General features: G+C 36.6%; 5 protein-coding genes and 1 long non-coding RNA gene across 13 annotated transcripts in view; 2 read left to right on the top strand and 4 right to left on the bottom strand.

Annotated features, from left to right (window-relative positions):
- On the bottom strand, nt 1-8,989 carry LOC111480358 (ribosome-binding ATPase YchF-like). Of its 5 annotated transcripts, none has more exons than XR_002717798.1 (5): nt 8,750-8,989; nt 7,928-8,116; nt 7,641-7,695; nt 5,007-7,254; nt 1-335 (listed from the first exon to the last, which is right to left on the bottom strand). XR_002717798.1 is itself a non-coding variant. In XM_023125346.1 (5 exons), the coding sequence occupies exons 1-4, from the start codon at nt 8,948-8,950 to the stop codon at nt 7,238-7,240; spliced, it is 462 nt and encodes a 153-aa protein (XP_022981114.1). In that variant the 5' UTR covers nt 8,951-8,989; the 3' UTR covers nt 4,641-5,065; nt 7,191-7,237. The 5 variants fall into 5 exon arrangements, 3 of the variants coding, with proteins under 3 accessions (XP_022981114.1, XP_022981112.1, XP_022981111.1); XR_002717800.1 differs by lacking the exon at nt 1-335 and adding an exon at nt 3,279-3,297; XM_023125346.1 differs by lacking the exon at nt 1-335 and having other exon boundaries at nt 4,641-5,065; nt 7,191-7,254.
- Nucleotides 8,990-10,595: 1,606 nt separating this feature from the next.
- LOC111480345 (protein PAT1 homolog 1-like) lies at nt 10,596-16,529 on the top strand. Of its 2 annotated transcripts, none has more exons than XM_023125318.1 (5): nt 10,596-11,067; nt 11,782-11,921; nt 12,177-12,233; nt 13,075-13,132; nt 13,660-16,529. In XM_023125318.1, the coding sequence occupies exons 1-5, from the start codon at nt 10,959-10,961 to the stop codon at nt 15,732-15,734; spliced, it is 2,439 nt and encodes an 812-aa protein (XP_022981086.1). In that variant the 5' UTR covers nt 10,596-10,958; the 3' UTR covers nt 15,735-16,529. The 2 variants fall into 2 exon arrangements, with proteins under 2 accessions (XP_022981086.1, XP_022981087.1); XM_023125319.1 differs by lacking the exon at nt 10,596-11,067 and adding an exon at nt 11,102-11,250.
- A 788-nt stretch (nt 16,530-17,317) lies between these two features.
- LOC111480360 lies at nt 17,318-18,116 on the bottom strand. The gene has a single exon (XM_023125348.1). It carries the CDS (start codon nt 18,021-18,023, stop codon nt 17,502-17,504), a length of 522 nt encoding a protein of 173 aa, XP_022981116.1. The 5' UTR covers nt 18,024-18,116; the 3' UTR covers nt 17,318-17,501.
- Nucleotides 17,830-21,821, top strand: LOC111480348 (pentatricopeptide repeat-containing protein At1g79080, chloroplastic). Its single transcript, XM_023125322.1, has 2 exons — nt 17,830-17,916; nt 19,276-21,821. The coding sequence occupies exon 2, from the start codon at nt 19,826-19,828 to the stop codon at nt 21,527-21,529; it is 1,704 nt and encodes a 567-aa protein (XP_022981090.1). The 5' UTR covers nt 17,830-17,916; nt 19,276-19,825; the 3' UTR covers nt 21,530-21,821.
- Nucleotides 21,822-23,457: 1,636 nt separating this feature from the next.
- LOC111480362 lies at nt 23,458-25,639 on the bottom strand. Its single transcript, XR_002717801.1, has 2 exons — nt 25,324-25,639; nt 23,458-23,806 (listed from the first exon to the last, which is right to left on the bottom strand). It is a non-coding gene; the product is annotated as an uncharacterized LOC111480362 (long non-coding RNA).
- Nucleotides 25,640-26,305: 666 nt separating this feature from the next.
- LOC111480361 overlaps nt 26,306-27,453 on the bottom strand; it is a 3,936-nt gene continuing 2,788 nt past the window's right edge. For 2 of the 3 annotated variants that reach the window (XM_023125350.1, XM_023125349.1), the window contains exon 5: nt 26,307-26,812. In XM_023125350.1, coding sequence (XP_022981118.1) covers nt 26,745-26,812 — 68 coding nt within the window. In that variant the 3' untranslated portion in view covers nt 26,307-26,744. Of the gene's footprint in view, nt 26,813-27,453 lie in introns of all 3 variants that reach the window. The other variant, XM_023125351.1, reaches the window with a different exon arrangement.

Raw genomic sequence — 27,453 nt, 5'->3', positions numbered from 1 at the left:
TTTTACTCATAAGATTTGCATAAAAGCAAACAACATTTCATAAAAGTGAAAACCGAACTTTGGCAACTTTGACTTATCAAACTATACTCAAATAACTATGAAAATTCTAATATTTATACTGGATTATTTCCTTCTTGTTATCGGGTTGTGTTAGGAGGAACTTCGTCAATAGAGTTCAAACCTATTTTTGTCGTTTAAAACTTATGAAATATTGATTTTGAGAGACATCTATATTTTATAACTAGCGTAGTTGAAGGAGTTCGTGCCTCACCTGATACCCATGACCTCCATCTTCACTAGTCTCTAGAAAGACTCGACCAATCTAAATGCCAAACCTGTGAAAGAGCACAAAAGTTATAAATTATTACGTTTTTTCGCTCAATAATTTCAATAAAAAATTTCAAAAAGAATTTCCCGAAACATCTCAAACCCTTACAATCAAGATCAAGGCCACCTGTAGATTTTAGATTTTGAAAAGAGAGAATATTATAAATTGCACCGAATTGAAGAAAATAACGAGAAAAAGTGTTCGAATGAAAAGACTAAGAGGGCAGTAAAGCAAGAAGAAAAGATTGGAATGGACAATGGCATGAGGGACAGTGCCCCACAGAAATGGCCATTTGACTGAGAAGGCTGTCGTGTCGGGTGGAAAGACAAAGGGAATGCACGTGCAGATATTTAGAAGAAATGTGATGCAATGTACATATTACATGATAAAGATAGAATGAAGAAATGGGCACATGGCCCAGCTTAACTTAACCACAAGCATTCAATTTGCTCGCACAAACAGAATTCAGTACATGAACTGCTCACTCCCCACTCCCTACTCCACAACTTTTCATTCAAACATCTCCATTTGGTTCACAAATTTTAAAACCCTTTTTCAGCTCTTTCGAGAGTTTTACTTAGGGTTTGATCTATATATTTGTAACGTGTAGAGGCTGAAAAAATAGAGTTGTATTCCATAATTTTACTTCGGTTGAAACATATCTGAATATGTTAACGTTGTGTCTTGAAGTTCTACATTTTAAGATAGAATTCAAATATAGTCTAGATGTTTTCATCCACCAAGTTGAAATTCACTAAATTCGTTTGATTGAGTGAATTTGAATGAGATGGTTTGAAGATGGATTTTTAGACGCATGGATAGCGTAAACTTATAGGATTAGCAAGTTGTATTTTAGGATGAAGTTGTCCAAGTACCAACTAGAGGCTCTAATCCTAATTTTAGAGTATCAAAAACTTAGCCTTGAATCAACCACACTACAATTCTTTTTCTTTCCAACCACTCTTCAAGGGTTCGCTTTTGATAGAAATTTGAAGCTAAGACCTATCGAAAAAAACAAATACTCTTCAATGAACCATAGATTAAAACCACAGAGATTTAAAGTTACGACATAGGAATAAAGTTACTAACACTCTATATTTGATCCATTCCACTAGATTCCAACCATCGAGTATTAAAAATTGAGTTAGAGGAAGAGCTTTTTCTTTTCTTCTTCTTTAATTTTTTTTTTTCATAACACAAAGTTATTCAACTAACATAGTCTAGATTTGGATGATGAATCAAATTGCCAATAATGTTTGATTCAATAGAATCAAACAAAAAAAACATTCATACTGTGAATGTTTGATTAATCCACCACACCTAAATGGTGTGAAAGTTATCTTATTTATAATCAAATAAATTACAGGATATGAAAATAGTAATAAATGGAAATAACAATAAATAGAAAGATACCTATGATAATAAGGCAAATATCTAATATTTGCCTTATAATAAAATATCAAATATAATATATATGGTAAACAATAATTTATTACTAAATATCCTTAACACCCCACCGCAAGCTAAGCGTCGGATTTAAACGAACGTGAAGCTTGAATCTGAAAAATTCAAAGAGGTTGAGAGACACTTTTCATGAAGATGCTAACAACCCGGTTCTTGGCCATAAAAAATTTGCAGAGGGATCGCCGCTCAGTGGCGATGCTGCCTTGGCTTCGGCGAGAATATGTCTAACCCATGAAGAGGGATTGTCGCTTAGCGACGATGCTGCCTTGGCTCTGGTGAGAATATTTCTAACCCCAAGAAGTAGAAGGGGAAACCTAGAGCAAGGGACAAAGACAATGTTGAAGCCGGAAGAGTCGCCACATTGGGCGAAGGAGCCAATTTTGGCGAGAAGGGCAGTCGGAAGAGTCGCCTCATCGGGCGAAGAAGCCAATTTTGGCAGGAAGGGCGGCGGCAACTTGGTTGGCGAATAGTCCAGTGCGGCACCCAGATTCCGAAGGTAAATCTCTGCAAAAGATTGATAGGTTTAGGTTAAGGTTTATGTGAAGGATGAAGGTTGATTGGGAAGAAAATGAGAGAGACTATATTGGCCAAGGGGAAAACCGATTGGGTTGGAAAAGGTGAGGTTGTATGTACAGAGTATGACGAAAGGTGATTTGGAGGTCAATAGGGTGGAGCCGAAGAGTAATCAATCGGCTCCGACTACGGCAGCCATGAAGACTGCCCCTGCGGCGTCAAAACCAGCAGGGGTGGTGGAGAAGAAGATTAGAGGATTCAAAAGCCATTGAAAAGAAAGGATCGGGGTTGTTAAACCGAGAGGGCTCTGATACCATGTGAATGTTTGATTAATCCACCACACCTAAATGGTGTGAAAGTTATCTTATTTATAATCAAATGAATTACAAGGATATGGAAATAGTAATAAATGGAAATAACAATAAATGGAAAGATACCTATGATAATAAGGCAAATATTAGATATTTGCCTTATAATAAAATATCAAATATAATATATATGGTAAACAATAATTTATTACTAAATATCCTTAACACCCCACCGCAAGCTAAGCGTCGGATTTAAACGAACGTGAAGCTTGAATCTGAAAAATTCAAAGAGGTTGAGAGACACTTTTCATGAAGATGCTAACAACCCGGTTCTTGGCCATAAAAAATTTGCAGAGGGATCGCCGCTCAGTGGCGATGCTGCCTTGGCTTCGGCGAGAATATGTCTAACCCATGAAGAGGGATTGTCGCTTAGCGACGATGCTGCCTTGGCTCTGGTGAGAATATTTCTAACCCCAAGAAGTAGAAGGGGAAACCTAGAGCAAGGGACAAAGACAATGTTGAAGCCGGAAGAGTCGCCACATTGGGCGAAGGAGCCAATTTTGGCGAGAAGGGCAGTCGGAAGAGTCGCCTCATCGGGCGAAGAAGCCAATTTTGGCAGGAAGGGCGGCGGCAACTTGGTTGGCGAATAGTCCAGTGCGGCACCCAGATTCCGAAGGTAAATCTCTGCAAAAGATTGATAGGTTTAGGTTAAGGTTTATGTGAAGGATGAAGGTTGATTGGGAAGAAAATGAGAGAGACTATATTGGCCAAGGGGAAAATAGATTTGGTTGGAAAAGGTGAGGTTATATGTACAGAGTATGACGAAAGGTGATTTGGAGGTCAATAGGGCGGAGCCGAAGAGTAATCAATCGGCTCCGACTACGGCAGCCATGAAGACTGCCCCTGCGGTGTCAAAACCAGCAGGGGTGGTGGAGAAGAAGATTAGAGAATTCAAAAGCCATTGAAAAGAAAGGATCAGGGTTGTTAAACCGAAAGGGCTCTGATACCATGTGAATGTTTGATTAATCCACCACACCTAAATGGTGTGAAAGTTATCTTATTTATAATCAAATAAATTACAGGATATGAAAATAGTAATAAATGGAAATAACAATAAATAGAAAGATACCTATGATAATAAGGCAAATATCTAATATTTGCCTTATAATAAAATATCAAATATAATATATATGGTAAACAATAATTTATTACTAAATATCCTTAACACATACTCTTGCAACTCTTTCCTTGCAAGACATATTATGTGATTGATTCATGCATGCTAGCTCTTAAAATTAGTCTTAAGCTACTTTATTTAGGTTTGGATTAGTCCAAACAAATTCACACTATTCAAGCCAACTAAAACTAAACAATGTTGTAATCCAACTAAAAACTAAACAATGTTGTAATCCAACTAAAACTAAACAATTCAGAGTTAGAGTTACATTATATTTTTTAAAATTTATCAAACTTTTCTATGATTGATGAAATTTAGTCCAAAATTTTTTAATTTTATGTGTAAGATTATATATAATTTGATTTTTCTTAAGCTCATTATCCTAAAAATAATTAAAACTGAATCTCTAATTACAAGGAAGGGAACATAAAATCTATGAGTTTATGATCATGTCTCTACTGCCCAAGCAAGCATGGGCAAAATGCAGATTTTAATGAGCAGGCTCTTTATTATTTCTATGCATTTGATGCGTAGATAATAATATTATATACACAGACTCTTTAATATATCATAACACTTTATCATCCTTCTGTTCCTAGCAAACATCCCATCGAAGTACTAAACTACTCGTGCCTAAATAATGCCATAAAAAGCAATAATTAACTCTAAAATAATTAAACAAATTCTCTTTCCACATGCAACATTCCTCGATTAGCCAACATAACTTGGAATAATACCTTTAAAAATTTTAAAAATACAAATTCAGAAGTTTTAATAATACACTTAAATATTTTTAAAAAATTCAAAAATACTAATTATATTTTTAAAATATATCCATGAACTTAAAAAAAATAGCATTAATATCTTTAACCTTTTAAAAAATGTTTACAAATGTTGTTCTCGGTGTATGGATGAAAACCATTTATCTTTACCTATAAATCATAGAGATAAATGATTTTTATTTATATACTCACGATAAAATCTTATTTTAGAAAAATTAAGGGTATTAATGCTATTTTTTAACATTCATGAGATTTTTAACGTAGGGAGTAAAAACTTTTAAAAAAGTTTAAGGGAGTTAAATGAGAAAGTTTTAAAACAGTTAAAAGTAATAATAAAACTTTTGGAAATTGACATCAACAATAAAACAAGATATAGAAGAAAAAAATTCAAAATTATTCTTTCGAAAGATAATGCTATGAGAATATGCACATACCTGTTTCTGTCCAGCTAAATATTCACCTCTTGATTTAGATCTTGAATCCGCTTTACAATCTGGTAGGTAATTTAGCATTACTCTAGCTGGAATGATCAAGTTAACAAGAGTCCAAAGAAACTTCAAGACAGATATAATATGTCATCAGTCCAGTAAACAGTTCACAGTAAAATGTCTGTCAGGATGAATGAAGTTATCTTCAAATTTCAAATTAAGGATTTGAGTAATTCTGGATGTCAATCATACAGCACTACACCAGTCCGTTTCTTCGCTAAACTTTTTAAGGTCTTATTGACGAATAGAAATTCTTCTATTAGGCACTTTTCTTGTTGCACTGGCCTTGGTAGGCCAAGTTTAGTTCTAAAAGACAAAAGAACTAGGCAGGTTGATCCCCTAATCTCTGAATGACATTCTTTTAACCAAGAGAATATGTTCTCCAAACCACCTAAGTATAAGAACAGAGACAAAAAAGTGTATTATTTATTTTTTAATGTCATGATATACAGAGACACCTAAGTATAATCTATGGACAAGGTTTATTATTTATTTTCTGTAAGAAACATCAAGAACTTCGTTGAAACAAAGAACAAAAGAAGAGAATAGCTAATGACGCTTTTTTCTCTTTGGTGTCAGATTCTCATAAACATCAAGAGAAACATATATTTCATCCATAAATCTTTACTTCACGTAACTTTATCCATCTTTAAAAATTTGGACATTCATAGGCAGGAGAAAGAATTATCAATCATTCTGTTTGTAACATTGCATTTCAGGAGCTTTAATCCTATTCCTCTGTGATATGAGAATTGTTGGAAAAACAAAGTCAACACAGCCAGATCCAGTGGGCTACATCCTTTTTTAACTGAAACGTTTTTAATTTTAAATCAGACTTTTACCAACAAATTTAATCATACTTTGAGAGCAATATGATAGATAAGTCGATTTCTATTTGCGTCAGAGTATAAGTTCCTCTGCAGCATCAAAAGTCCATTGGGTGGACTCTTGCGCCAGGCCCACTTGCGACTTCCATTGCAACGTCATAACATTTGCAACATCAGATAAAACCCATTCAACAACAGCAATAATTTGGCCCATTGCGTAATAGAAGCAAGAGCCCAGTGAGTTTGAAACCATTGACATCTTCTCTACTTAAAGAATCATTATTGTAGCCTCACTCTCTCCATCAATTCTTGAGAATCCAAAATTTTTAAGAAAGACCAAACAAGCAAGAAAGGCCCAGAATCTAACATACCATACTTAAACTAGGAAATAGGATTCATTTCCTTAATTAATCTATTTTCAGAGGTGTAATTAATTAGCATAGCCTTCCTACTTTGACTAAATTAAGTTGGAGCCTTCCTAGCAACCGATCATGACCAAGATACCTATCCTCTTGTTTATTCCATCGTCATGTCAAAAAAAATCTCAAGTCATTCCTCCCATCATCATCACAAAACATCAAATTTTGAGATTCATATTTGAAGTATTCAATAAAGGAGGCGACTAAACTAAAATCTCCAAATTTGTAAGGCTAGACTCTAATGCCCGAATGGAAGAATCATACAGTACCTTAAGAAAGGTCACTATGAAAAGCGGATTGTCGTATATGCTTCGATCTAGCTAGCTGTCATCCTCAAATACCTTGGCACTAGGATTTTGGAATTGGCTAGAAAAATAGGATAAACCCTATGCATGTTCTTCTAGCTGTGAGGAACGATTAGAAGTTTGAAAAATTTCTTCAAGAAGTCACCATTGCAAGCGATGGAGTTCTTCCCAAACATTAATCAGTTTTCCTTGAGAAGTGAGCACTAGAGAGGCAAACAACACCAATAAAAGTGCTTCAAGTGGAGTGAGTACGAGAGAGGCAAGTACCGCCCATGGAAGTACTCCAAGAGGGTGAATACGAGAGAGGCAAGCAAAGCCCGTGCTCGCTTTAGATAAGAATTTATTTAGATTTATCGTTATTTATCATCAAGGAATTTATTTAGATTTATTGCTACCTAAGAGTTAACTTAGTAAAAAAGGAAAATGTACAATTAAATAAAAAGTAGCAAGATAATAACAAAGGATTGTAACCCTGCATACTAAAAGGTGCAAAACATGCGTATGAATATAGAAAAGGTTTCAGTGATGTTACCTGGTCCAGATCTGAAAAATAAAGCTCTAAGTTAATCAAATCAATACCAGTTTTTGGATCAATTTTCCCATTCACGTGAACAATGTCGTTATCCTCAAAACAGCGCACAGCCTGGAACAATAATATTAAAACCTTTAACAGCACAAAATTAAGTAATGAAAAAGGCAAGAAGTGCCCACGTTATTCTTCGAGCTTCCACGACATTGTTTTGGCTATTTGACATGCATGCGTATTATAGGACAAAAATATATAACAGAAAAGTTAGGTAGATAAGTAGGAACAAAAATTTATACAATTCTGTAAGACAAAAAAACAAAGAATTCAAACAAATTAAAGTCCGTTCTTTCTCTTGTATCAGAATCACTGGGCAGTTGATATTGCAGAGAAATATGCTAGCCAATTCATCTGTTAAACCGGTATTACTCTTTAGAAATACAATTATGTAAGTAGGCTTCTAAGTATTATGACAAAAGAAATATGATAAAATAGAAAATCACCTGAAGTATGGACCTCCACCTCATGAACATGGGATAAAAAGTTATTTCCCAATCCCTGCAGTGGTCAAAATAAAGGGGAAGTCTATTACAGGATTCTATAAATAACATCAACGAAAACATACATACAAATGAATTTTCAAAATGTGTATTCCACTGTTTGATAACCATTTAATTTTTAATTTTTTGTTTTTGAAAATTGTGTTTATTTTCTTGTCTTTTCTCTACAATTTATTCAAAAATCATTTGGAATCTTAGTCAAAGAACGCTGAGGTGTTAATGAACCATACTTCTCCTTGACTGCCACCATTCACTAACCCAGAAGTATCTACAAACTCTATGGAAGCTGGGACCGCTCGTATAGACTTGCTGAGATCAGAAAGTTGATGCAGGCGAGGATCTGGAACTGCAACTACTCCTACGTTGGGCTCTATTGTACAGAAAGGAACTTTAGCTGCTTGAGCCTTGCCATTTTCGACCTGCAAAGGTTTCCAACATAGACAATACGCGTCATATGAAATTGATGTAGATTTCCTAGTGGAAGTATGAACTAAAAGAGGAAGCCGTCCAATTCAAAAATTAAATCTGTGGAAAGAAGTTAGAAGTCAAGTGAGCTTTCACAATCGGACACATGACACTGCATTGTTAGCCAGAAACAGCATGATTATCATCATATTAAATATACTATGATGTAGCTTGTATCAAAATTAGTAAAAGCGATGCTGATCCGAAAAAATCAGTTTAAACGAATTATTGAAACACATTCACCGCTCGGAGTGAATATGTGGAGCTATCGTGTCAAAATCTCGAGGCGTAGCCTTAAGATGCAAGATAGGTAGAAAACCTAACATGAAAAATACGATAATCAGACTAAGAAAAATCCGAAGAGAGCTGTGAGTCCGTAGCGTTTATTAACTACCTACATTATAATCCAATAGTTCACAAATCCTGGTGCACAATTCCACAATCCACTAGCTAAAACGACAATTCAACAATGAATTCTTCAGTAGCTACGGAGTTTTTCGAAAGTAACCATCAGTTCCACAGCTCGAAATCCAAATTACAGTAAATTTAGTAGAAATAAAGAGAGAGAGCAACAGATATTAGCTTACGACGGCATTGAAGAGAGTTGATTTTCCAACATTGATGAGGCCAACGATGCCGGCTCTGAGGCTCGTACTGATCTTGGATGTATCAGAGAAACGACGGCCAACCACTGTAACATGGCTTAAATGAGAAGCTCCTAGAGTGCGAGATAACTGAAGCAGGGATTTCGAAGGAAAAGCAGAGACGGAATAATGTGAGCGCGCCATGGCTGTGGCCACCTGAGCTCCAAACCAAGCCAAAACAGACAATCCGTTCGCGGTGGCTCAAATAATTATCGCCGGAAAGGTGTGAACTGAGGGAAGTATGTACCGTGGACAACCAAGTTTTTTTTTTTTTTTTTTTTTTTAATTATTATTATTATTAATAAATATTTCAGTTTATTTAAAAATTATAAAATCTAAATATTTTATTTTTATTTTATTTTTTTTGTAAGCATCTTATTGAACGAAAAAAATGCCTCAAATATTTTATATTTAATAACTCTCACAATTGTATGATTTTATCCAGATTGAGCATAAAGTCTCATGATTTTGCTTTGACCTTCCCAAAACGTCTCAAATGGAGAGATTATTCTTTGATTATAAACTCATGATCATTCCTTAAATTAGAGCATGTGAGGCTTTTATCATTCAACGTCTTTCTTTACTCACGTATCAAATACCCACTAACTTCTGTCTTGGTTTGTCTCCAAACCACATCTTAATAAAAAAGGTACGATTTGATACCATTTTGTAAGTATCCATAATTCGGATTATGAGTTAAATTTAAACTTCTATTCTAAAAAAATTGACTAAATTAAAAAAAAAAAAAATATATATATATATATATATATATATATTATCCCTCTCTAAAAATAATAATAATTTTTTGTTTTCCGGTTGACTTTTTTTTTTTATATTTCTTAAAATAAAATCCTCTACTAAAATATTTATCTGCATTTAAATTTTTATTTTTATTATCATGTTTTTACACGTTTTCTCTATTTCGTCTATCTAATTTTAAAAAAAAAAATAAAAAATAAAATTATTATCAGACATAATTCAGTCCTAAGGATCTGTAATTCCAGTAAATATTTTATTTTCTATAATTTCCATTAAATATAAAAAAAAATCATAACTCGTCTAAATATTTATAAATTTTTAAAAATAAATTTAAATAATTATTTGAGTAAAAATTTAAAATTTAAACCTTGTTCAGTAACTATTTAATTTTACTCTGTTGTAATAAAGAAATTAGAGAATTATATCACATTGTTATTATTATTATTATTATTTTATTTTTTATTTTTATGTTGAAAGATTTTTACACGGATAGTAGTATTTCGATAACGGTAATTATTCAAATTATTTCAACACTGTAATGCTCCGATTATTATTTTGAAATAAATAGTATCTTTAAAATAGTGCACAAAATAGATGGATTGTAACTATATTCTCGGGATTCACCAAAAATATGTAAATTAATCTAAACCGATCTATAATTTTGGTTTATGTAGGTTAAAGTCTACTAATTCCACCTCTAAACTTCATTATTTTGTTAACTATTTTTTACATGGATTAAAAAAAAAAAAGTAAAAACAGTTGAAACTAAAAAAAATTAAAAATATTAATTTTATTTTATAATAAAATAGTAACTATACCATAAATTTAAAAAAAAAAAACTATTAGAAATTACCGTTAATTAAATATAAATAGAATAACAAATGGGTTAAAAAAAAGAATTTACAGGAGGAAGAATTTCAGTTATGTTAAAATTTGAGAAAATTAAGAAAAGAATAAACAAATTTAAAAGGAAAAGAAAAAGAGAAAAGAAGAGATAGAAGGAAGAGGACCCATCTTTTTCAGTTGTCCTATTAAAATCGCCCGCTAATCGTTATCTCTTTTTAGGGTTCCCCAATTCATTTGTTTCTCTCTCCGATCCAATTTCATTTTCAATTTCAATTTCAACTCTTAAAAACCCTTCACTTGTAGGAGCTCAATCATGGAGACGACACTCTAGATTTACTCTACCACCAACTGTACATATTTTTCCAGGCTATTTCCAGCTTCCATATCCGCACAAACCCTAGGATTTTGACCTCCAGGGGTTTTTTGTTTGGGTGGTGTAATTTCTTTGTTTATTGATCATATTTGGGTTAGATTCGGATCCTGTTTCGCCGTAGTTGTTTTTGTTTTTATTAAGATTAAGATTTGATTTCTATGTTCTTGCTCTTCCATGTCGAGACTAATTGAGTCATCGATAATGGATGGTTTCGGCAACGGAGCTAGAGTTCAAGTTGCGTCTACATCCAAGGATCTCACGCGTTTTGGAGCCAATTCGACGGGTAAGGGTTTTGTGTTGCTCTGTTGGACCTTTTTCTTGAGACCTTGTTGCTACAGATCCATTTTATTTGAACTTATTTTTAGATTTTTAGCTGTTTCGACGAAGTCGTGATTGAGAAATTTGAGTTCGACTGGTGGTAGTTTCTGTGCAGAACGATTATCTAATAGCTGTGTTCTAGAATCATGTGAGGATTTGGTTCTCCGCCTCTTATTAGGATGGAATATGTTAATAGTTAAGAATTAAGTCGTTTACTATTTGGCTACGGATGATGACAGGGGTCTATGATGGGCGATGGCTTCCAATTTTCTGTCCAGGAATTTCATGTCATTTTTTACGAAAGCTTTCTTTCTTACAAGGAGCGGTTATTGTTGTTTTTTTTTTTTTTAATGTAAATTTCGTTTAGGTAATCATTGGAGCAAATAGTTTGTGTTTCTGCCTGAGTCGTATGTGCTCTTGCAGTAGCTGCAGTTAGTAATTGTTATTTTATTTTTCTTTTTTAATTTTTGAAACTTCACCAGAAGAATGGGAAGAGAACTATGGTGGTGGTTTATCTGATAACTCTTGATAAATCGCTTTTTTCAGTCGTTTTATGTTAGTTTATTTGTTTGGGATCTTGAGATTACTTCATTTGTTTATTATTAGATCTGAAACATGTTCTGATCATATATTTTATAATGAAGATGTAAGCATCGTGATTTAATTTTCAATGTTGCAGAAGATGCTCTATTTGATGCATCACAGTATGCATTTTTTGGCAAGGATATGGAGGAAGTTGAATTGGGAGGATTAGAAGATGAAGAGGATGATACTCTTGCTGCTGGGATTGACGAGGAGGAGTTTTTGTTTGATAAAGAGGTGCCTGTTATTTTCTTTGTTCTATACACTTCTGTACCTATTTTTTAGCCAGATGCACTTGTTTTCATTTTAAAAACGTCAGTAAGTGTATGTTGTTGAGGTTATTGCACAAGTCGCATTTGGGCCACTGTACTTTTTTCTCGCTCTGTACAAAATGTGCCATTTTATATTAAGGGCTAGCACAACTGTTGGGTTATCATTTTGAACTTATAAGTGCTGTATTGCTTTAACTAACTCCCTTTCTATCGTTTGCAGAGTGAGGATTTTAGACCTCCTTCTGATATTGATGATCTTGTTTCTTCATTTGAAAAGGTTAGAAATATAAAAATCTCTACTTTATCTTGTTTAGAACTTAGAAGTAACTCCCTAATTTGATTATGTTTCTATGTTTGTTTTCAAATTTGGATCTGTATTTTCCTCCATATCTAAAAAAATGAGATTGTCGTGCTTTCTATGTATATTTGCTTCTCCGTAAGTAATTTTCTATCAATAAAATCATTTGATTTTTATGGTTTGTGTTCTCGTTGAGCTAGACCAATAGTTTTATTAATTTAGAGGTGTAAATACCGTCATTCTTCTGTATTCATTTAATCATCTATGTAACTATTAACAAGCAATAATTTTATTAATTATAATTCTTATTTCCAATCCAAACATAGCTCATCGACGAAGATACCTATTACCTTCCTTGAGAGCAAAAGTTAAACACCCCACCTTGTTGTACTAAATAAAAAAGGCTTATCATTGATAATTTATTATTTCTGTCTCAAATTATCAAATCATGGAGTCTGGACTCTCAGTTGCCATCTAAGATGAAAAAAAATTAAGAGTTTCAGTTTGGAATTTCAAATCAGGCTTTTTTCCAGTCATTTACTACCAGGGTTGTTTTTTATGTTGGAGGAATATAATTGATGGCTTGCATTTTCCTACAAATACATCTTGTAGAAATTCTGAAGAAATTCGTTCAGGAGAAAACTAAGAAGACCAATTTTGCTTATGATATGTCCATGTTGAACAACTAAAGAGGAATTGTTTTAGCTGAAGTTGCTAGTTGCCTTTTCTTTTCCTTCAATAGGGCATTTTTAAAACTCCTTTGCATGACTTTGTTTCTCTATTGTCATCTATATTTGATTACTATTTTGTGTTATTTCAGTTAAATGACATTGGAAGCGGGCCAAGGGGAGTTATTGGAGGCGGATTATTGAGAGAAAGTGAGTTTTGTCTATCTACTGGCTGTGATGTTAAAATAGTACCTGGGTGCTCATACTTAAAAGTAATAGTTTTTTTTGTCGAGATAGTCTAGTAACATGGCTTTATGCTGCAGACAAACATGACTAGGAGCAGAGCCAGAAAATTTCACTGTGGCAAGATATATATATATATAATTTAAGTGGAAAATTAAAGATGGATTTAAAATCTTTACTTTTTAATATAATTTTTAATTCAAGTTTACACTCCTTGTTCTTCTTCATCACAATTTACGATCTTTTTACTATCAGCATTGCGATCTTAATGCTAATTTTGAGCATTTGTAGATCAAATGCTGTTTTATTATGTCATAAATGTATGCAAGAGGTTAGCCATTTTCCATAGTTTTTCTCTTATTGCTATTCATGGTATTTGATTAATGCCAACTGGATATTTCATATTTATTCATGATTGTTATCATTGTCATGGTTGTCACTGTGGTTGACCGATTTCGTTTCTTTTCTTTTTGTTTTTCTCATCTACTCATCAGATAATGAATGGGCATGCGAGGATGGTTTCCCTAATTGGATTGCCCAGCAAGGCTTCAATGTTGAAACGGCTCAGGAAGGCAAAAGATGGTCATCACATCCCCATCCATCTTCCCTTGCTGAATCTACGTCTCTGTATAGGACATCATCATACCCTGATCAGCCACAGCCTCAGCCACAACAGTACCATCAACAGTTCTCTAGTGAGCCAATTTTGGTGCCAAAGTCTTCATATCCTTCAAGCGGAATATCTCCTCATGCTTCTCCAAACCAGCATCCAAGCCATCTAAATATGCCTTTTGTTCCTGGTGGACACCATGTAGTATCGTTATCTCCATCAAATCTCACTCCTCCAAATTCTCAGATTGCCGGTTTTAATTCTGTATCACGGTTTGGAGGAAATATGCCACAACACAGTTCTGGCCCCTCTATTAACGGTGGACCATCGAGCCAATGGATGAACCAAACCGGCATGTTTCCTGGAGAACATGTCAGTCACCTAAACAATTTATTGCCTCGCCAGTTATCCAATCAGAATGGATTTCCACAGTTACCACCACAGCAGCAGCAGCAGCAGCATAGGTTGCAGCATCCTGTTCAGCCTCCGTTTGTTGGCTCTCTACCAGGTTTACAGACCCATCTTCTCAATTCACATTCGTCTTCAGGCCCACCTCACTTAATGAACAAGTTGGAAGCCATGCTTGGTCTACCAGATATGAGGGATCAAAGGCCTAGGTCTCAGAAAGGTAGACAGACTACACATTATGCCCATCAGGGTTATGAGACTAATAATTTTAGGAGTGACTTTGGGTGGCCTTTCCGTAGATCCAAGTATATGAAAGCTTATGAATTAGAGAATATCGTTAGAATCCAGCTTGCAGCGACACATAGTAATGATCCATATGTAGATGACTACTACCATCAGGCTTGTCTTGCAAGAAAATCTGCGGGTGCAAAGTTGAGGCATCATTTCTGTCCTAATCAACTAAGGGATCTTCCACCACATGCTCGTGCCAATAGTGAGCCACATGCTTTTCTTCAGGTTGAAGCACTTGGTAGGGTTCCATTTTCATCAATTCGTAGACCTCGCCCTCTTCTTGAAGTTGATCCGCCGAGTTCAACTGTTAGTGGAAGCAATGATCAAAAAGTTTCTGAGAAGCCCCTTGAACAGGAGCCTATGTTGGCAGCTAGGGTTACAATTGAGGATGGTCAATGTCTACTCCTTGATGTGGATGATATCGATCGTTTCCTGCAGTTCAATCAGTTCCAAGATGGTGGTGCTCAGTTAAGAAGACGTCGACAGGTCCTGTTGGAAGGACTGGCAGCATCATTTCATATAGTTGATCCACTCAGTAAAGACGGTCATGCGGTTGGGCTGGCTCCAAAGGATGATTTCGTTTTCTTGAGGTTAGTTTCTCTTCCCAAGGGTCGAAAACTTCTAGGTAAGTACCTTCAGTTGCTTGTGCCAGGAGGTGAGCTTATGCGAACAGTTTGTATGGCTATTTTTCGTCACTTGAGATTCTTGTTTGGAAGTCCTGATCCTGCAGCAGCAGATTCTGTTAATGATCTCGCAAAAATTGTTTCCTTGCGAACCCATAGTATGGATCTTGGAGCTCTGAGTGCATGTCTTGCTGCTGTAGTTTGTTCCTCAGAGCAACCTCCACTTCGCCCTCTAGGGACCCCTGCTGGAGATGGGGCGTCCTTGATTTTGAAATCTGTTCTTGAGAGGGCTACGGAGCTCTTAACCGATCGTCATGCTGCAAGTAATTACAACATTACTCATCGAGCTCTTTGGCAGGCTTCTTTCGATGAATTTTTTGGCATTCTCACGAAGTATTGTGTGAACAAGTATGATAGTATCATGCAATCATTACTCCGACAATCTCCACAGAATGCAGCATCTGCTGTCTCAGATGCAGCCGCTGCCATTAGTCAAGAAATGCCAGTTGAAGTATTACGAGCAAGTCTTCCCCACACCGACGAGCACCAGAGAAAGGTGTTGATAGATTTTGCCCAACGCTCAATGTCTGTTGGTGGATTCAACAACAGTGCTCGCAACAATTTTGATTCCTTGTGATCAGACCAAGGAGCAAGTACATGGCCCATTATCCATAGTTACCAATGAAGGAGCCTTCAGAATAATCTCATCATCACATATGGAAGGACAAACAAACAAACCCCTTCATTTTGAGGTCTCTCTATAGCTCCCTTGCAAATTTTCATCTTTAGTACAGTGGGTAAAAGGGGGAGAGCAAAAAATGATTCTACTCGTACAACTATTCTCTTTTTATGTTCTTTACTTTTGAAACATTTTTCTGATTTGGTTACGACACTCATAAGCAACACCACTGTTACATTGGGGCTTAGTTTTCAAGGTTCATCGGGTTCGGTAGTGGGAGAGCTTTAGATAGAATATGCCCTTGAAAAAACGGGGAGTTGTCCAGATGATAATGATATGGGTATTAGAATGTACAGGGTTGGCCTTAGACCAATTTCATATATTCCTTCACTATTGATACCCGAGGGGGATGGGATGGTTTTTTTGGGTATAATTCATATCTACCTATGCTTGTAATAAGGTGTTTATGTTTTAGTTCTGTGCACACACGAGAGAGAGAGAGAGGGGAAAAAAAAGGGGTATTGGGCGATAGTTGTTGTTTCGAATATGGAATTGGACGTTGGCTGTTTGTAGGCCTAAAAAGCCCCCAAGAAAAGAGGGGTTGATAGAGAGAGAGATCTAATGGGGAACATTTTCAGTTTGTTTTTGTTGTTGTTGTCATTTGTATTTACTAAAATTGCACGTTGTGTTTGTATTGTATCTTCCTATGATGATTAGATGAAAGGCAATATAATACCTGTTCGTGCAAGGAAAGCTTTGTTCTGTTCTGTTCTGTTCTGTTCTGTTTAGGTGATTCCCGTTTTTGCTATCTACGATTGCAAGATGGATTCGTGATATTATGATTGATTGATTGAAGGTTTTAGCTGTGTTTTTAATTCTAATGTTAAACTTAATGTTTTTGCTCACTCGTCTGAATCTGCATAGCTATAAACTGATCCAGCTAAGCCCATTTAGCAAGGGACGAGTTGAAATGATACAACTTCATTGAGCTTGATTGTCAAGAGTAAGCAGTTTTACTCATCAATTCGAACATGAAATTGTTTAACTGTGAAATTGTAGGAGTGGTTCGATTCGAGCGTGAAATTATTGCGAGAGTGGTTCAACTCGAGCCTGAAACTATGGCACGAGTGGTTCGACTCGAGCCTGAGCCTGAAACTGTTTCAGGCTCGAATCGTTCGACTCGAGCGTGAAATTATTGCGCGAGTGGTTCGACTCGAGCGTGAAATTATTGCGCGAGTGGTTCGACTCGAGCCTTGGAGTGGTTCGACTTGAGCCTTGGCCTGAAACTATGGCAAGAGTGGTTCGACTCGAGCCTGAACCTGAAACTATGGCAAGAGTGGTTCGACTCGAGCCTGAACCTGAAACTATGGCAAGAGTGGTTCGACTCGAGCCTGAACCTGAAACTATGGCAATTCGACTCGAGCCTGAGCCTGAAACTATGGCAAGAGTGGTTCGACTCGAGCCTGATTGCAAGAGTAGTTGGATTCAAAAAGTAGCTCACCTTGAAAGTGTGAATGGATTATGAAATTCCAGATATTTGAGAGAGACAGTAAAAGTAGCTGTGATTTTGTATTAGAGACTATTTCCACAACTCGGTTCGCAAACGAGATCAGATCACACAACCCAAATGCAAAACTCTCAAACGCGCACCAAAATTTGAGGAAGCAAAAAGAAAACAAAATTTCAAACTACAGAAGCATCTATCGACAATCGCACCGATCCGATTCAACCTAAACGATGGCCGGCGGAAGGATCTGCAGTATCGCATCCTGTTCCGCCTTCGCTATTAGTATCGCCTCGCCGCAACTGATTGGTAATCGATTCAGTAGCGGCGGCAGATGAACGTCCGGCAGAACGATCTTGATAAATGTTTTGCGCACTAGAAAAGAGATCGACAGTCTCTGCGTCCGCAATTTTCCCCGATTCGAGCGGCGTGCCGTGCTTGTAAGCGACTCTTAGAGCTTCGTCTTCTGATAACTTCGCTTGAGCGGCGCCGTACGTGATATCATCCTTGCTCTTCGCCATTGTTATTGCACTCAACTCTCCCTCAATCTTGTGCTTCCGATTCGGTTTTCGAATTGCATATAAGGCGAAGTTGAAATGGTGACACGCATCAGAGCGGCCGCTGAGAGACCGACAGGTAAGTTTCTTTCCGATGACTCGTCCGCTTCGTGTCTTTCTCAAATCTTTTCTGAAATTCAAATTTCTAATCTCTAATCCATGATAAAATTTGATTGCAAATATCATATTTGCGAGCTCAATCAACAAAATTGCGAGATCTGTTATTCAAACCATTAATCTAATCATAACGTCTTTCTTAATTGAACTATATTTAATTTCTTTTTCTTTTTCGTGATTATCATTTCTTCAATTCCGCTCTAGAAATTCTAGTTTTATCTTAAAAAAAAAAAAAAGAACATTTATGGTTTTAAAACGCATTTGCTATTAAAGGAAGGTTTCCATACCCTATAAAGGGTGTTTTGTTGTAACGACCCAGATCCACCGCTAGCATATATTGTCCTCTTTGGGCTTTCCCTTTCGGGCTTCTCCTCAAGGCTATAAAACGCATCTACTAGGGGAAGGTTTCCACACCCTTATAAATGGTAGTTTGTTCTCCTCCCCAACCAATGTGGGACATCACAATCCACCTCCGTTCGAGGCCCAGCGTCCTCGCTGGCACTCTTTCCTTCCTCCAATCGATGTGGGACCACTCCCAAATCCACCCCTTTGGGGCCCAACGTCCTTACTGGCACACCGCCTCGTGTCTACCCCCCTTTGGGGAACAACGAAAAGGTCGGCACATCGTCTAGTGACTGACTCTAATACCATTTGTAAGGGTGTGAAAATCTTCCCCTAGTAGACATGTTTTAAACCCTTGAGGGGAAGCCCGAAAGGGAAAGCCCAAAGAGGACAATATCGGCTAGCGGTGGATCTGAGTCGTTACATTTGTTCTCATTTTCAACCAATGTGGGACATCACAATTCACTCCCTTCAGGCCTATTGACTTCGCTAGCACTCCTTCCTTTCTTCAATCGATGTAAGACTGCCACCAAATCCACCCTCCTTCAGGGCCCAGCGTCCTTACTAGCACATCGCCTCGTGTCTACCCCTTTGGGGAACAGCCTCTTCGCTGGAACATAGTCTAGTGTCTGACTCTAATACTATTTGTAACGACCTAGATCCACCCCTAGTAGATATTGTCTTATTTGGGGTTTCCCTTTCAGGCTTTCCCTCAAGACTTTAAAACGCGTCTGGGAAGGTTTTCATATCCTTGGTGTTTTGTTCTCCTCGCTGTTTTTACTTTATAACCCACCATATTTAATTAGGTTTTAAAACGAAGATCAAGGGTAGGGAAGCACAATTTTATACAACAACATAGCATCATTTTTGTTTAAATATGTTGATTTTTATGGAATTATACATTTATTGTATAATTATTAAAAAATGAAACATAATAATTATTTAACATTTTTACATTATTTTCTTGACCAATATGAAGTGAGAGGGAAAATTGGAGCTTAAAGAAAGAAGCGCGTGTTCATCACGCAAGAAAGCACGCGTGGGATTTAGAGACATTCAAAGCCTTCAATAACGAGGTGTGGAGGGGACTGGTCTAGAGAGGAGCCAGGAAAACCTGCGTAAAAGAAAAAGGGATAATCCATTTTGGATACCTAACTAAATAGTGGAATTTCAGCTCTCCAAGATTCAATGCGTTTTGGAGACGAAGAGAAGAATTGCCTGTGATTGATTTCTAATTCCAGTGTATGTTCATAATTCTTTTCTCTACCAAATTTCACTTCGAAAACGAAGAGGATTGATTGAATTTCGTACTTGCAATCTCTGCTTATCCTTTCATTTTTGTTCGTTCTGAAAAATCCTGAATTCTACCAAGATTTTAGACGATTGAAGAAGAGATACTAGATCTTAGAATACGTTATTGATTAATTTGATTTCAGAGTTTTGATTCTGGATTTAAATGCTAAGAAAGAAACAGGATTTTTGGGAGCGATTACTGTGAAGAAGTAGGGTTTTAGTTTTACTGAGTTTCAATGGCGACTCTGCTGAATACAGTGTCTCCAATTACAAATCCATCTCCAGAAACCACAAGAAGAGGATATGGATTCTTCTCCCATATCCCAAATCTCCACAAGCTTTCACTTAGCAAGGGATTTTCTAAAGTTTTAGCATCGACACAGGTTACCATTTCTCCTAAGGATACCATTTTCACACTGCCAAACTGGAGGATTGGGAAGGGCGATCAAAAGAATAGAGAACATAGACTTAATGATGCTTTTTTGAATTTAGAGTATTTGGTAGGGAAGGGCCAAAAGCCCGATGTGTTTCAAGCGACTCAGCTTTTGTATGATCTTTGCAAGGCCAGTAAGCTTAGAAGAGCTATTAAGGTAATGGAGATGATGATTGGCTCTGGAATCATTCCAGATGCTTCTTCTTATACCTTTTTGGTAAGTTCTTTGTGTAAAAGAGGGAATGTTGGTTATGCAATGCAATTAGTGGACAGAATGGAGGAATATGGTTATCCTACGAACACTGTTACTTATAATTCTCTTGTGAGAGGTCTTTGTATGCATGGGAATTTGACTCACAGCTTGCAACTTTTAGACAGATTAATCCAGAAGGGGCTTGTCCCAAATGCATACACATACTCTTTTTTGCTTGAAGCTGCATACAAGGAACGGGGAGCGGATGAAGCTGTTAAGCTTTTGGATGAGATCATTGCCAAGGGTGGGAAGCCTAATTTGGTTAGCTACAATGTTTTATTAACTGGGTTGTGTAAAGAAGGTAGGACAGATGATGCCATCCAGTTATTTAGAGAATTGCCTTCAAAGGGATTCAATCCAAATGTTGTCAGTTATAATATCTTGCTAAGGAGTCTATGCTATGAAGGGAGATGGGAGGAGGCAAATGTGCTTCTAGCTGAAATGGACGGTGATGATCGTGCCCCTTCGGCTGTCACTTACAATACATTGATTGGTTCGCTTGCCTTTCATGGCCGAACAGAACATGCCCTTGAGGTTTTGGAAGAGATGATTAGAGCACGGTTCAAGCCCACGGCTTCAAGCTACAACCCGATAATTGCTCGTCTTTGTAGAGATAAGAAAGTAGATCTTGTTGTGAAATGTTTGGACCAAATGATCTATAGGCATTGTAATCCCAATGAAGGAACTTACAATGCCATTGCTACACTTTGTGAAGTGGGAATGGTTCAAGAGGCATTCTCCATCATCCAAAGTTTGGGCAACAAGCAACATTATTCTACTCAAGAATTCTATAAATCTGTTATTACGAGCTTGTGTCGAAAGGGAAACACATATTCAGCATTCCAACTTCTCTATGAAATGACGAAGTACGGGTTTACTCCCAATTCTTTTGCCTATTCGTCTTTGATCCGGGGGTTATGCATGGAGGGCATGCTTGATGAGGCAATTGAAATATTCAGTGTAATGGAGGAAAATAACTATAAGCCTGATACTGAAAATTACAATTCTCTCATTTTTGGTTGTTGCAAATCTCGAAGATCCGATTTGGCCTTAGAGGTTTATGTAACAATGGTTGATAAAGGTTACCTGCCCAATGAAACAACATATACCACTCTCGTGGAAGGGATCGTCCACGAGAAACAGATAGATCTAGCAACCAAAGTCCTGAGGGAGTTGCAACTCAAGGATGTTATAAGTCAAAGCACAGTGGAAAGACTTGTTATGCAGTATGACCTAAATGAATTACCATTGTGATAGTTTCAGATGACTTGCTAGAGCAACAACAAACATTGCTGAAAGTTCATCAACAAGACAACAAAGTACTTTCTGGTATGAAAAGAAAAATTCCACATTTATCTGATGCAATATGTTCTTTGAGCTTTTTACTTTGTCTTAGAACTGGAAGCCTGTGAATCTGTACAAGATGATATTGCTTTTTTTGAGTTGCATAATTTTCAACTGATTACATGTTTGTTGATTAGGCTGCTGTTGTGTACATGAAATAACTCCAGCTAATTCCTTTATTCCCATTCATTTTTTCTTTGCCCGACTGGGGGACAATCCGTTCGAACATAAAATATGGTAGTTGAAGGAAGATCTTTATGCCAATGTTCTGGTGCCCATCACTATATACTGAGTTTTTTACTTCTCTAGATCTTGCCTTTAACGAAGCTGTTTTGTATGATCTTAAATCTCAAGATGAAAGAGTGAGGGAATGGAAGAATCTAAGCTCGTGATAAATAGGACTAAGACATTTTAGTCTTTTACATAATTAGTTGTATCTCTGATGATGAGCATACTCTAGTTGTTCAAACTTTCAAACCCAAATAGTAAATGCCTTTCATGAAACATGACCAAAATAGCCTGCACATCGAAAAGAAAAAGATATCGAATGGAGAAAACTGGTCGCTCTAACCAAAACCAAACACGTTCCGATGAGAGGCCTACAAAAGTATACAATATCCAGAAAATCCCCTAACTTTTCCTCCTCTTACTGCCTTGTGAGAAGATCTTAGAAGAGAATTTAACATTAGCCCAGAGTAATCTACAAGTCCAGCAAAAGATTAGTGGGAAGGAAGGTGAATTCATGTACTTGAAAGAAAGAAAAAAAGACATTTAGCTAGAAACTTATGAGCTACCAAGTGCGACTTTCTCCTGTGTGGCTCCATACCAATCTTATCGGTCAATCAATAAAATGGCAATGACAAGAGGTAGGGAAAGGGAATGTTGATTACTAGATAAGGTAGTTCAAAATCAAGTGTTTCAAAGTCAAGAGGAAAGATTCATTCTCACATATTCAATCCTTTTTCATCTCTATCTTGTTGCCTGTCCCATCTCTCATCGCTTACATCTTACTTGACTTATATACCCTCAACATTGAAATGCATTGAAATATAATCGATAAAGTCGTCTAAAAAAACAATAACTCACCCTCACATAATAGATACGACTAAAAAACAATAACTTACCCTCACATAATAGATACGACTAAATGTAATTATTATGACTCAAATAATGTTCGAGAAACATATTAAAGATTGATCGAGAGACATCACATCTGTAGCAATCTTTTTCTTTGTTGGAGTTTGTTCAAAATTCTTGATCTTCTCAAACGCCAGTTATCTTCTCGAACATGACTATCAACACAAATTGTGGGGTTGGTTTAAGATTCTTTTCTCATGCATGTCAAGTCTAGACATTTGTTAGGGGTCAACATACAAAACACCTGATCTTTCTTAGTGCCAAGCCTGTTCACGTGGTCGGTACACTACTCATCGAGCCATTTGGTAGGATATCACTTGGATAAACAACATTCAACCCCTGACCGCACTCTATGATCTTCCTCTCAACACTCGGTAAGCTATTTTCCTCTCGCTTCTTTCACTCGGTTTTACAGCTTCGCCCCTCTATATGTAATTCAGTGTAATGCCAAACTGATTAGCTAAGAGAATCCTAGGAGAGGGTTGAGTGCTCAGTTGCAGTGTCTTCACAACGTGAGCAGCACCTCTGCTACCAACTCTGCTACCAACGGCTAACTCTTCTTAAAAAAATGGTGTCCCTTTTAACAACTCAATTATAATACTCAAACCAGACGGAGCAAAATAACATTTTAAGACTAAAGCTAGCTGGATCTTTCTAACTGAGGAATCACTACTATGTCTGCAGGTAAAATATTCAGCAGATACCAAGCCAAATTAAGCTTAACCATTGAAAATTTCTGAACCCGAGTTCAAGAAAAGCACTACATGCATGCATAATATATGTTATAACACACATCTTAAACGGAAAACAAGTCAAGTTATAGAAGTTTATCCAAAGTAATAAAAACCACAGGAAATGGTGCAAAACTATCTTCGTAAGAACCCTACTACAACCTCCACGACTTCAAGCAGTTCATGCTAGACAGCGATGGAGACCATAAACAGTCTCAGGAGAAAGCTTGATCATTTTCCAGAAATCTGCCAACTACTTCGACCTCTGTCTCATCTTTCGGCGCTTTCTCTTAAGCCTCCTCATACGCTTCTTCTTCCACTGGCATTCAGAACCACCCCCAAAAAGACACAAGTAAGAATTCTTTTAGACACGAGACAAGAAAAAGAAGAATGCAAATCAAAGAAGAATTCAGAACCAAAAAACTATAAACCTCAATTTCCACGCAGTGGTGGGTGATAACAATGAATGTTATTCCAATATATAAGCCTCAAGTTGAAAGCAAAAGGAAAAAAAATGCATATAAATCAGTCCCAACAAAGTAAACAAAATGTTCACCAAAAAACTAGGGGGCCCAAAAGTTTTTGGCGTTTGAATGCACTACTCCCACCCCACCCACGAGTGAAAAAATAGTTTTTACAAGCTTGTTTTTGTGTTTGGAATTTGACCATGAATTCAAGAAAGATAAATATCATTGTGAGGTAATTATCAAAAACCGATAAACTTATGAAAAAGAGTATCGAACGGTGCTTGAAAAATAAGCTCTCGACACTGAAATGCTACACAACTTCGTCGCTTCAAAGACTTATAAATACTATTTAGATAATCTAAAACCTTTTTACGTCACAATTTTTGTGATGTCTCACATTGGTTGGGGGAGGAGAACAAAACACCCTAAAAGATTGTGGAAACCTTCCCCTAGCATACAAGTTTTAAAGCCTTAAGGGGAAGCCCAAAGAGACAATATCTGCTAGCGGTGGGCTTGGGCTAGGGTCGTTACAAATGGTATCAGAGCTAGACACCGGACGATGTGTCAGCCTTCTCACTATTCCCAAAGGGGGTGGACACGAGGCAATGTGTCAGTAAGGACGTTGGGCCCCAAAGGGGTGGATTCGGTCAGGGTCCCACATCAATTGAGAAAGGAACGAGTTCTAGCGAGGACATTGGGCCTGAAGGGGGTTGATTGTGATGTCTCATGTTGGTTGGGGAGAAGAACAAAACACTTTATAAGGTTGTGGAAACCTTCTCCTTGAAGACTAGTTTTAAAGCGGAGGGGAAGCCCGAAAGGGAAAGCTCAAAGCAGACAATATCTGCTAGTAGTGGGGCTTGGGGTAAGCCGTTACAATCTTAATCTTGGTCAGGAATACTAAACCTACAACAGTATTCCGGCCTCCAGTGGATAACATACCCCTATGGTTTAAACTGAAAATCAATAGAACTATCGATAACGTTTGATCAAATAAAAAAAAGAAAAAGAAAAAAAAAAGTAAGAAATCCCAACCGGTATGCGAACAATGACAAGTAACTTAAGATTCAGGAGCATGGAGGAACAAACACAAATAGGAAAGTACATCCAAAAATAATAGCAAAAAACCCTAATCCCGTTTCCAAAGTTATAAACCCTACAAACATTAGTTTCCGACTCGCAAAGAGTGAGAATAACGAACACAGCTATGAAAATGCATCCAGTTACCAAACCTGACAAAACTTCGGTCACACTTTCCGACTCCAATCGAGGCAAAAACAACTAAATCCTCAAAGCATACACAAAAAATTGAGAAAAATGAAAGAATAGGAAACAGTGATAACAAAAGATGAAGAAAATTAGGAAGATGAACCTTGGCTCTCATTGTCGATGGAGACCAAACTCGAGCTTTGTCTCAGAAAAACAATGGCAGGTCGATCTTTATCCTCTCTTCGTCGATGAATTGTATGAACTGAAACGATAAAGTTGTAGGCACCTTTCTCATTTATAGTGGCTATCAGAACCCTAAACCTCACTAGTGGAGGTCGACCGAGTCAGAAGGTTATTTTAGTCTTTTTGAAAACAAATTCTTTTTTTTTTTTTTTAATTTATTGGATTAAGAATATATGTACTTCGAAAACTAAAACTATATAATATAAATTAGATTTAAAATGTTGTTTTTCCACGCAAATGAGTAAGAAATTCAATATTAAGTATAAGAGGTTAAAGGATTTTATATTTAAATTGTAAGAAAATTAAATTAAATACCTAATTGAAAATTTATCAAATTAATTATAGATCCAAAAAATTAAGGAAAAAACATAATTATCTACTTCAAATTCATATGAAGCACACTATACTTTGATCTCAAAACAATAGGGTCAGTGACACATTGGGGATAAGCTTTATTGTCAGAGGGAAACAACCCGGATCACCGGCTAAGGCCCCTAAATGACCACTCATTGATAAAGGAGGTAGGGGTGCAGAGATAACCAGGAAGTTTGCCTAGAAGCAGCCATCCTTGAAAGAGTGCGTAATAGTTCACTGATTGAGCACTCTTGTGCCGAAGATGAACGAGGATAAGCTTTCTATAAAAACCTTTGACATTTCTAATAAAGTATATTTTAATCAACTAAAATAGGAAGTGAGAAATCTTTTTCAACCGATTACTTGAATACACTTGAACTAATCTCACACGACAACAACATAATATAACTCTACGATATTAGAATGTCAGGAAAACTCATAGAACATTAAATTTTAAGTAGGTAACCATCGTAGCTTAAAACTATTCTATTTAAATCGCTTTATTATGACTCGATCATTTAGGCTAAGGTTTCCACACTCTTATACCGTCCTTGTTGGCACGCCGCTTCGTGTCCACTCCTTCAAAAAAAGAAAAGAGAGGAGAGAATATATATATATATATATAGTTCCGATCATGGTAGTCATCTACCTAGCATTTAACATATTAAGAGTTTCCTTGGCAACCAAATGTAGTGCAGTCAGATGGTTGTGCCATGAGATTAGTCAAGATACACGCAAGGTGACCCGGACACACAAACACACAAGGCACTGATTCTAGTAGAGTAATATCTCTTAAATAGTCCACTCGGACCTTAAGTATCTAGGGACCTTAAGTATCTAGTGACATTATGAGAGTTCATACATAAACTTCCATTTGGAGTCACTCCAAAATTTTACTTCATTCTTCATACGCAGCATTTTAAAAAGGTAAATACCATATTTCCTCGACTAAGTTCCAAAATCAATCTTTTTCCCCATTGTCAAACCCTACTGCCCTCCACCAGTCAACTTGCATCTGTTTTGGTGTTTCTCTCTCTCTTCTTCCGTCTCCAGAGCTTCAGAGAGAGGGGCAAGAGAAAGGTTGTCAGACTGAGAGATAATAGCACAGGCAGGGGAAAGACAAGTACATTCAAGAAAGGATAAGGTAGAAAGCACTACAAGTATTTTTACTTCAGCTATTATGGTAATTACCCGGGGATGAATATATGTGAAATTTCAATATCCTACGTACTTGTTTCTTGTTCCCAGAAGAAAACCTACATACATAGATATTCGAATGTCTGGAAACTAAAGGAAATTCAATAACAAAAACTTACTATAATAAGTGAATTTTATTACAGCATCTCATGGAAAGTATGTGTCATCAACATTTGAAAAAAGAAGCACAAAAAAGAAAGAAATCAAGTTGTCAAGATCAAGACTATTCTGTAAAGAAGCAAAATGATTTGTCCCATGGATGCATCACCAAATGTAATTCAGAAAGCAAAACAAAATCATGATTTATGACCTCAGAGGCATGGCTTTAAAAAAATCATGGTACTATGCTTGAACGAGAGAATAGATTCTTAGCCTAAAATTTTCAAAAACTAAAACGTTGGTCTCATTCAACGAAGAAACATGCCAGAATTGGTGGGCAGAGCCACATTAGGTACAAATCCAAATGCATGTGTACAAAAAAAAAAAAAAAAAAAAAAAA

Source organism: Cucurbita maxima, unplaced genomic scaffold, assembly GCF_002738345.1.
Source record: "Cucurbita maxima cultivar Rimu unplaced genomic scaffold, Cmax_1.0 Cma_Scf00006, whole genome shotgun sequence".
NCBI lineage: Eukaryota > Viridiplantae > Streptophyta > Magnoliopsida > Cucurbitales > Cucurbitaceae > Cucurbita > Cucurbita maxima.
Note: the sequence above shows the minus strand (reverse complement) of the source record. Positions and strands in the feature narration are given on the sequence as shown.

Bases quoted from the DNA above. Each gene is read 5' to 3' on its own strand.
- LOC111480358 (XM_023125343.1), bottom strand. From the start codon at position 8,950: ATGGCGCGCTCACATTATTCCGTCTCTGCTTTTCCTTCGAAATCCCTG. The intron at 8,117-8,749 runs GTAAGCTAATAT...AAACCTTTGCAG, and splicing joins CAACTCTCTTCAATGCCGTC to GTCGAAAATGGCAAGGCTCA. The intron at 7,696-7,927 runs GTATGGTTCATT...TGACCACTGCAG, and splicing joins ATGGTGGCAGTCAAGGAGAA to GGATTGGGAAATAACTTTTT.
- LOC111480345 (XM_023125318.1), top strand. From the start codon at position 10,959: ATGTCGAGACTAATTGAGTCATCGATAATGGATGGTTTCGGCAACGGA. The intron at 11,068-11,781 runs GTAAGGGTTTTG...TCAATGTTGCAG, and splicing joins TTTTGGAGCCAATTCGACGG to AAGATGCTCTATTTGATGCA. The intron at 13,133-13,659 runs GTGAGTTTTGTC...TCTACTCATCAG, and splicing joins AGGCGGATTATTGAGAGAAA to ATAATGAATGGGCATGCGAG.
- LOC111480360 (XM_023125348.1), bottom strand. From the start codon at position 18,023: ATGATATTTGCAATCAAATTTTATCATGGATTAGAGATTAGAAATTTG.
- LOC111480348 (XM_023125322.1), top strand. From the start codon at position 19,826: ATGGCGACTCTGCTGAATACAGTGTCTCCAATTACAAATCCATCTCCA.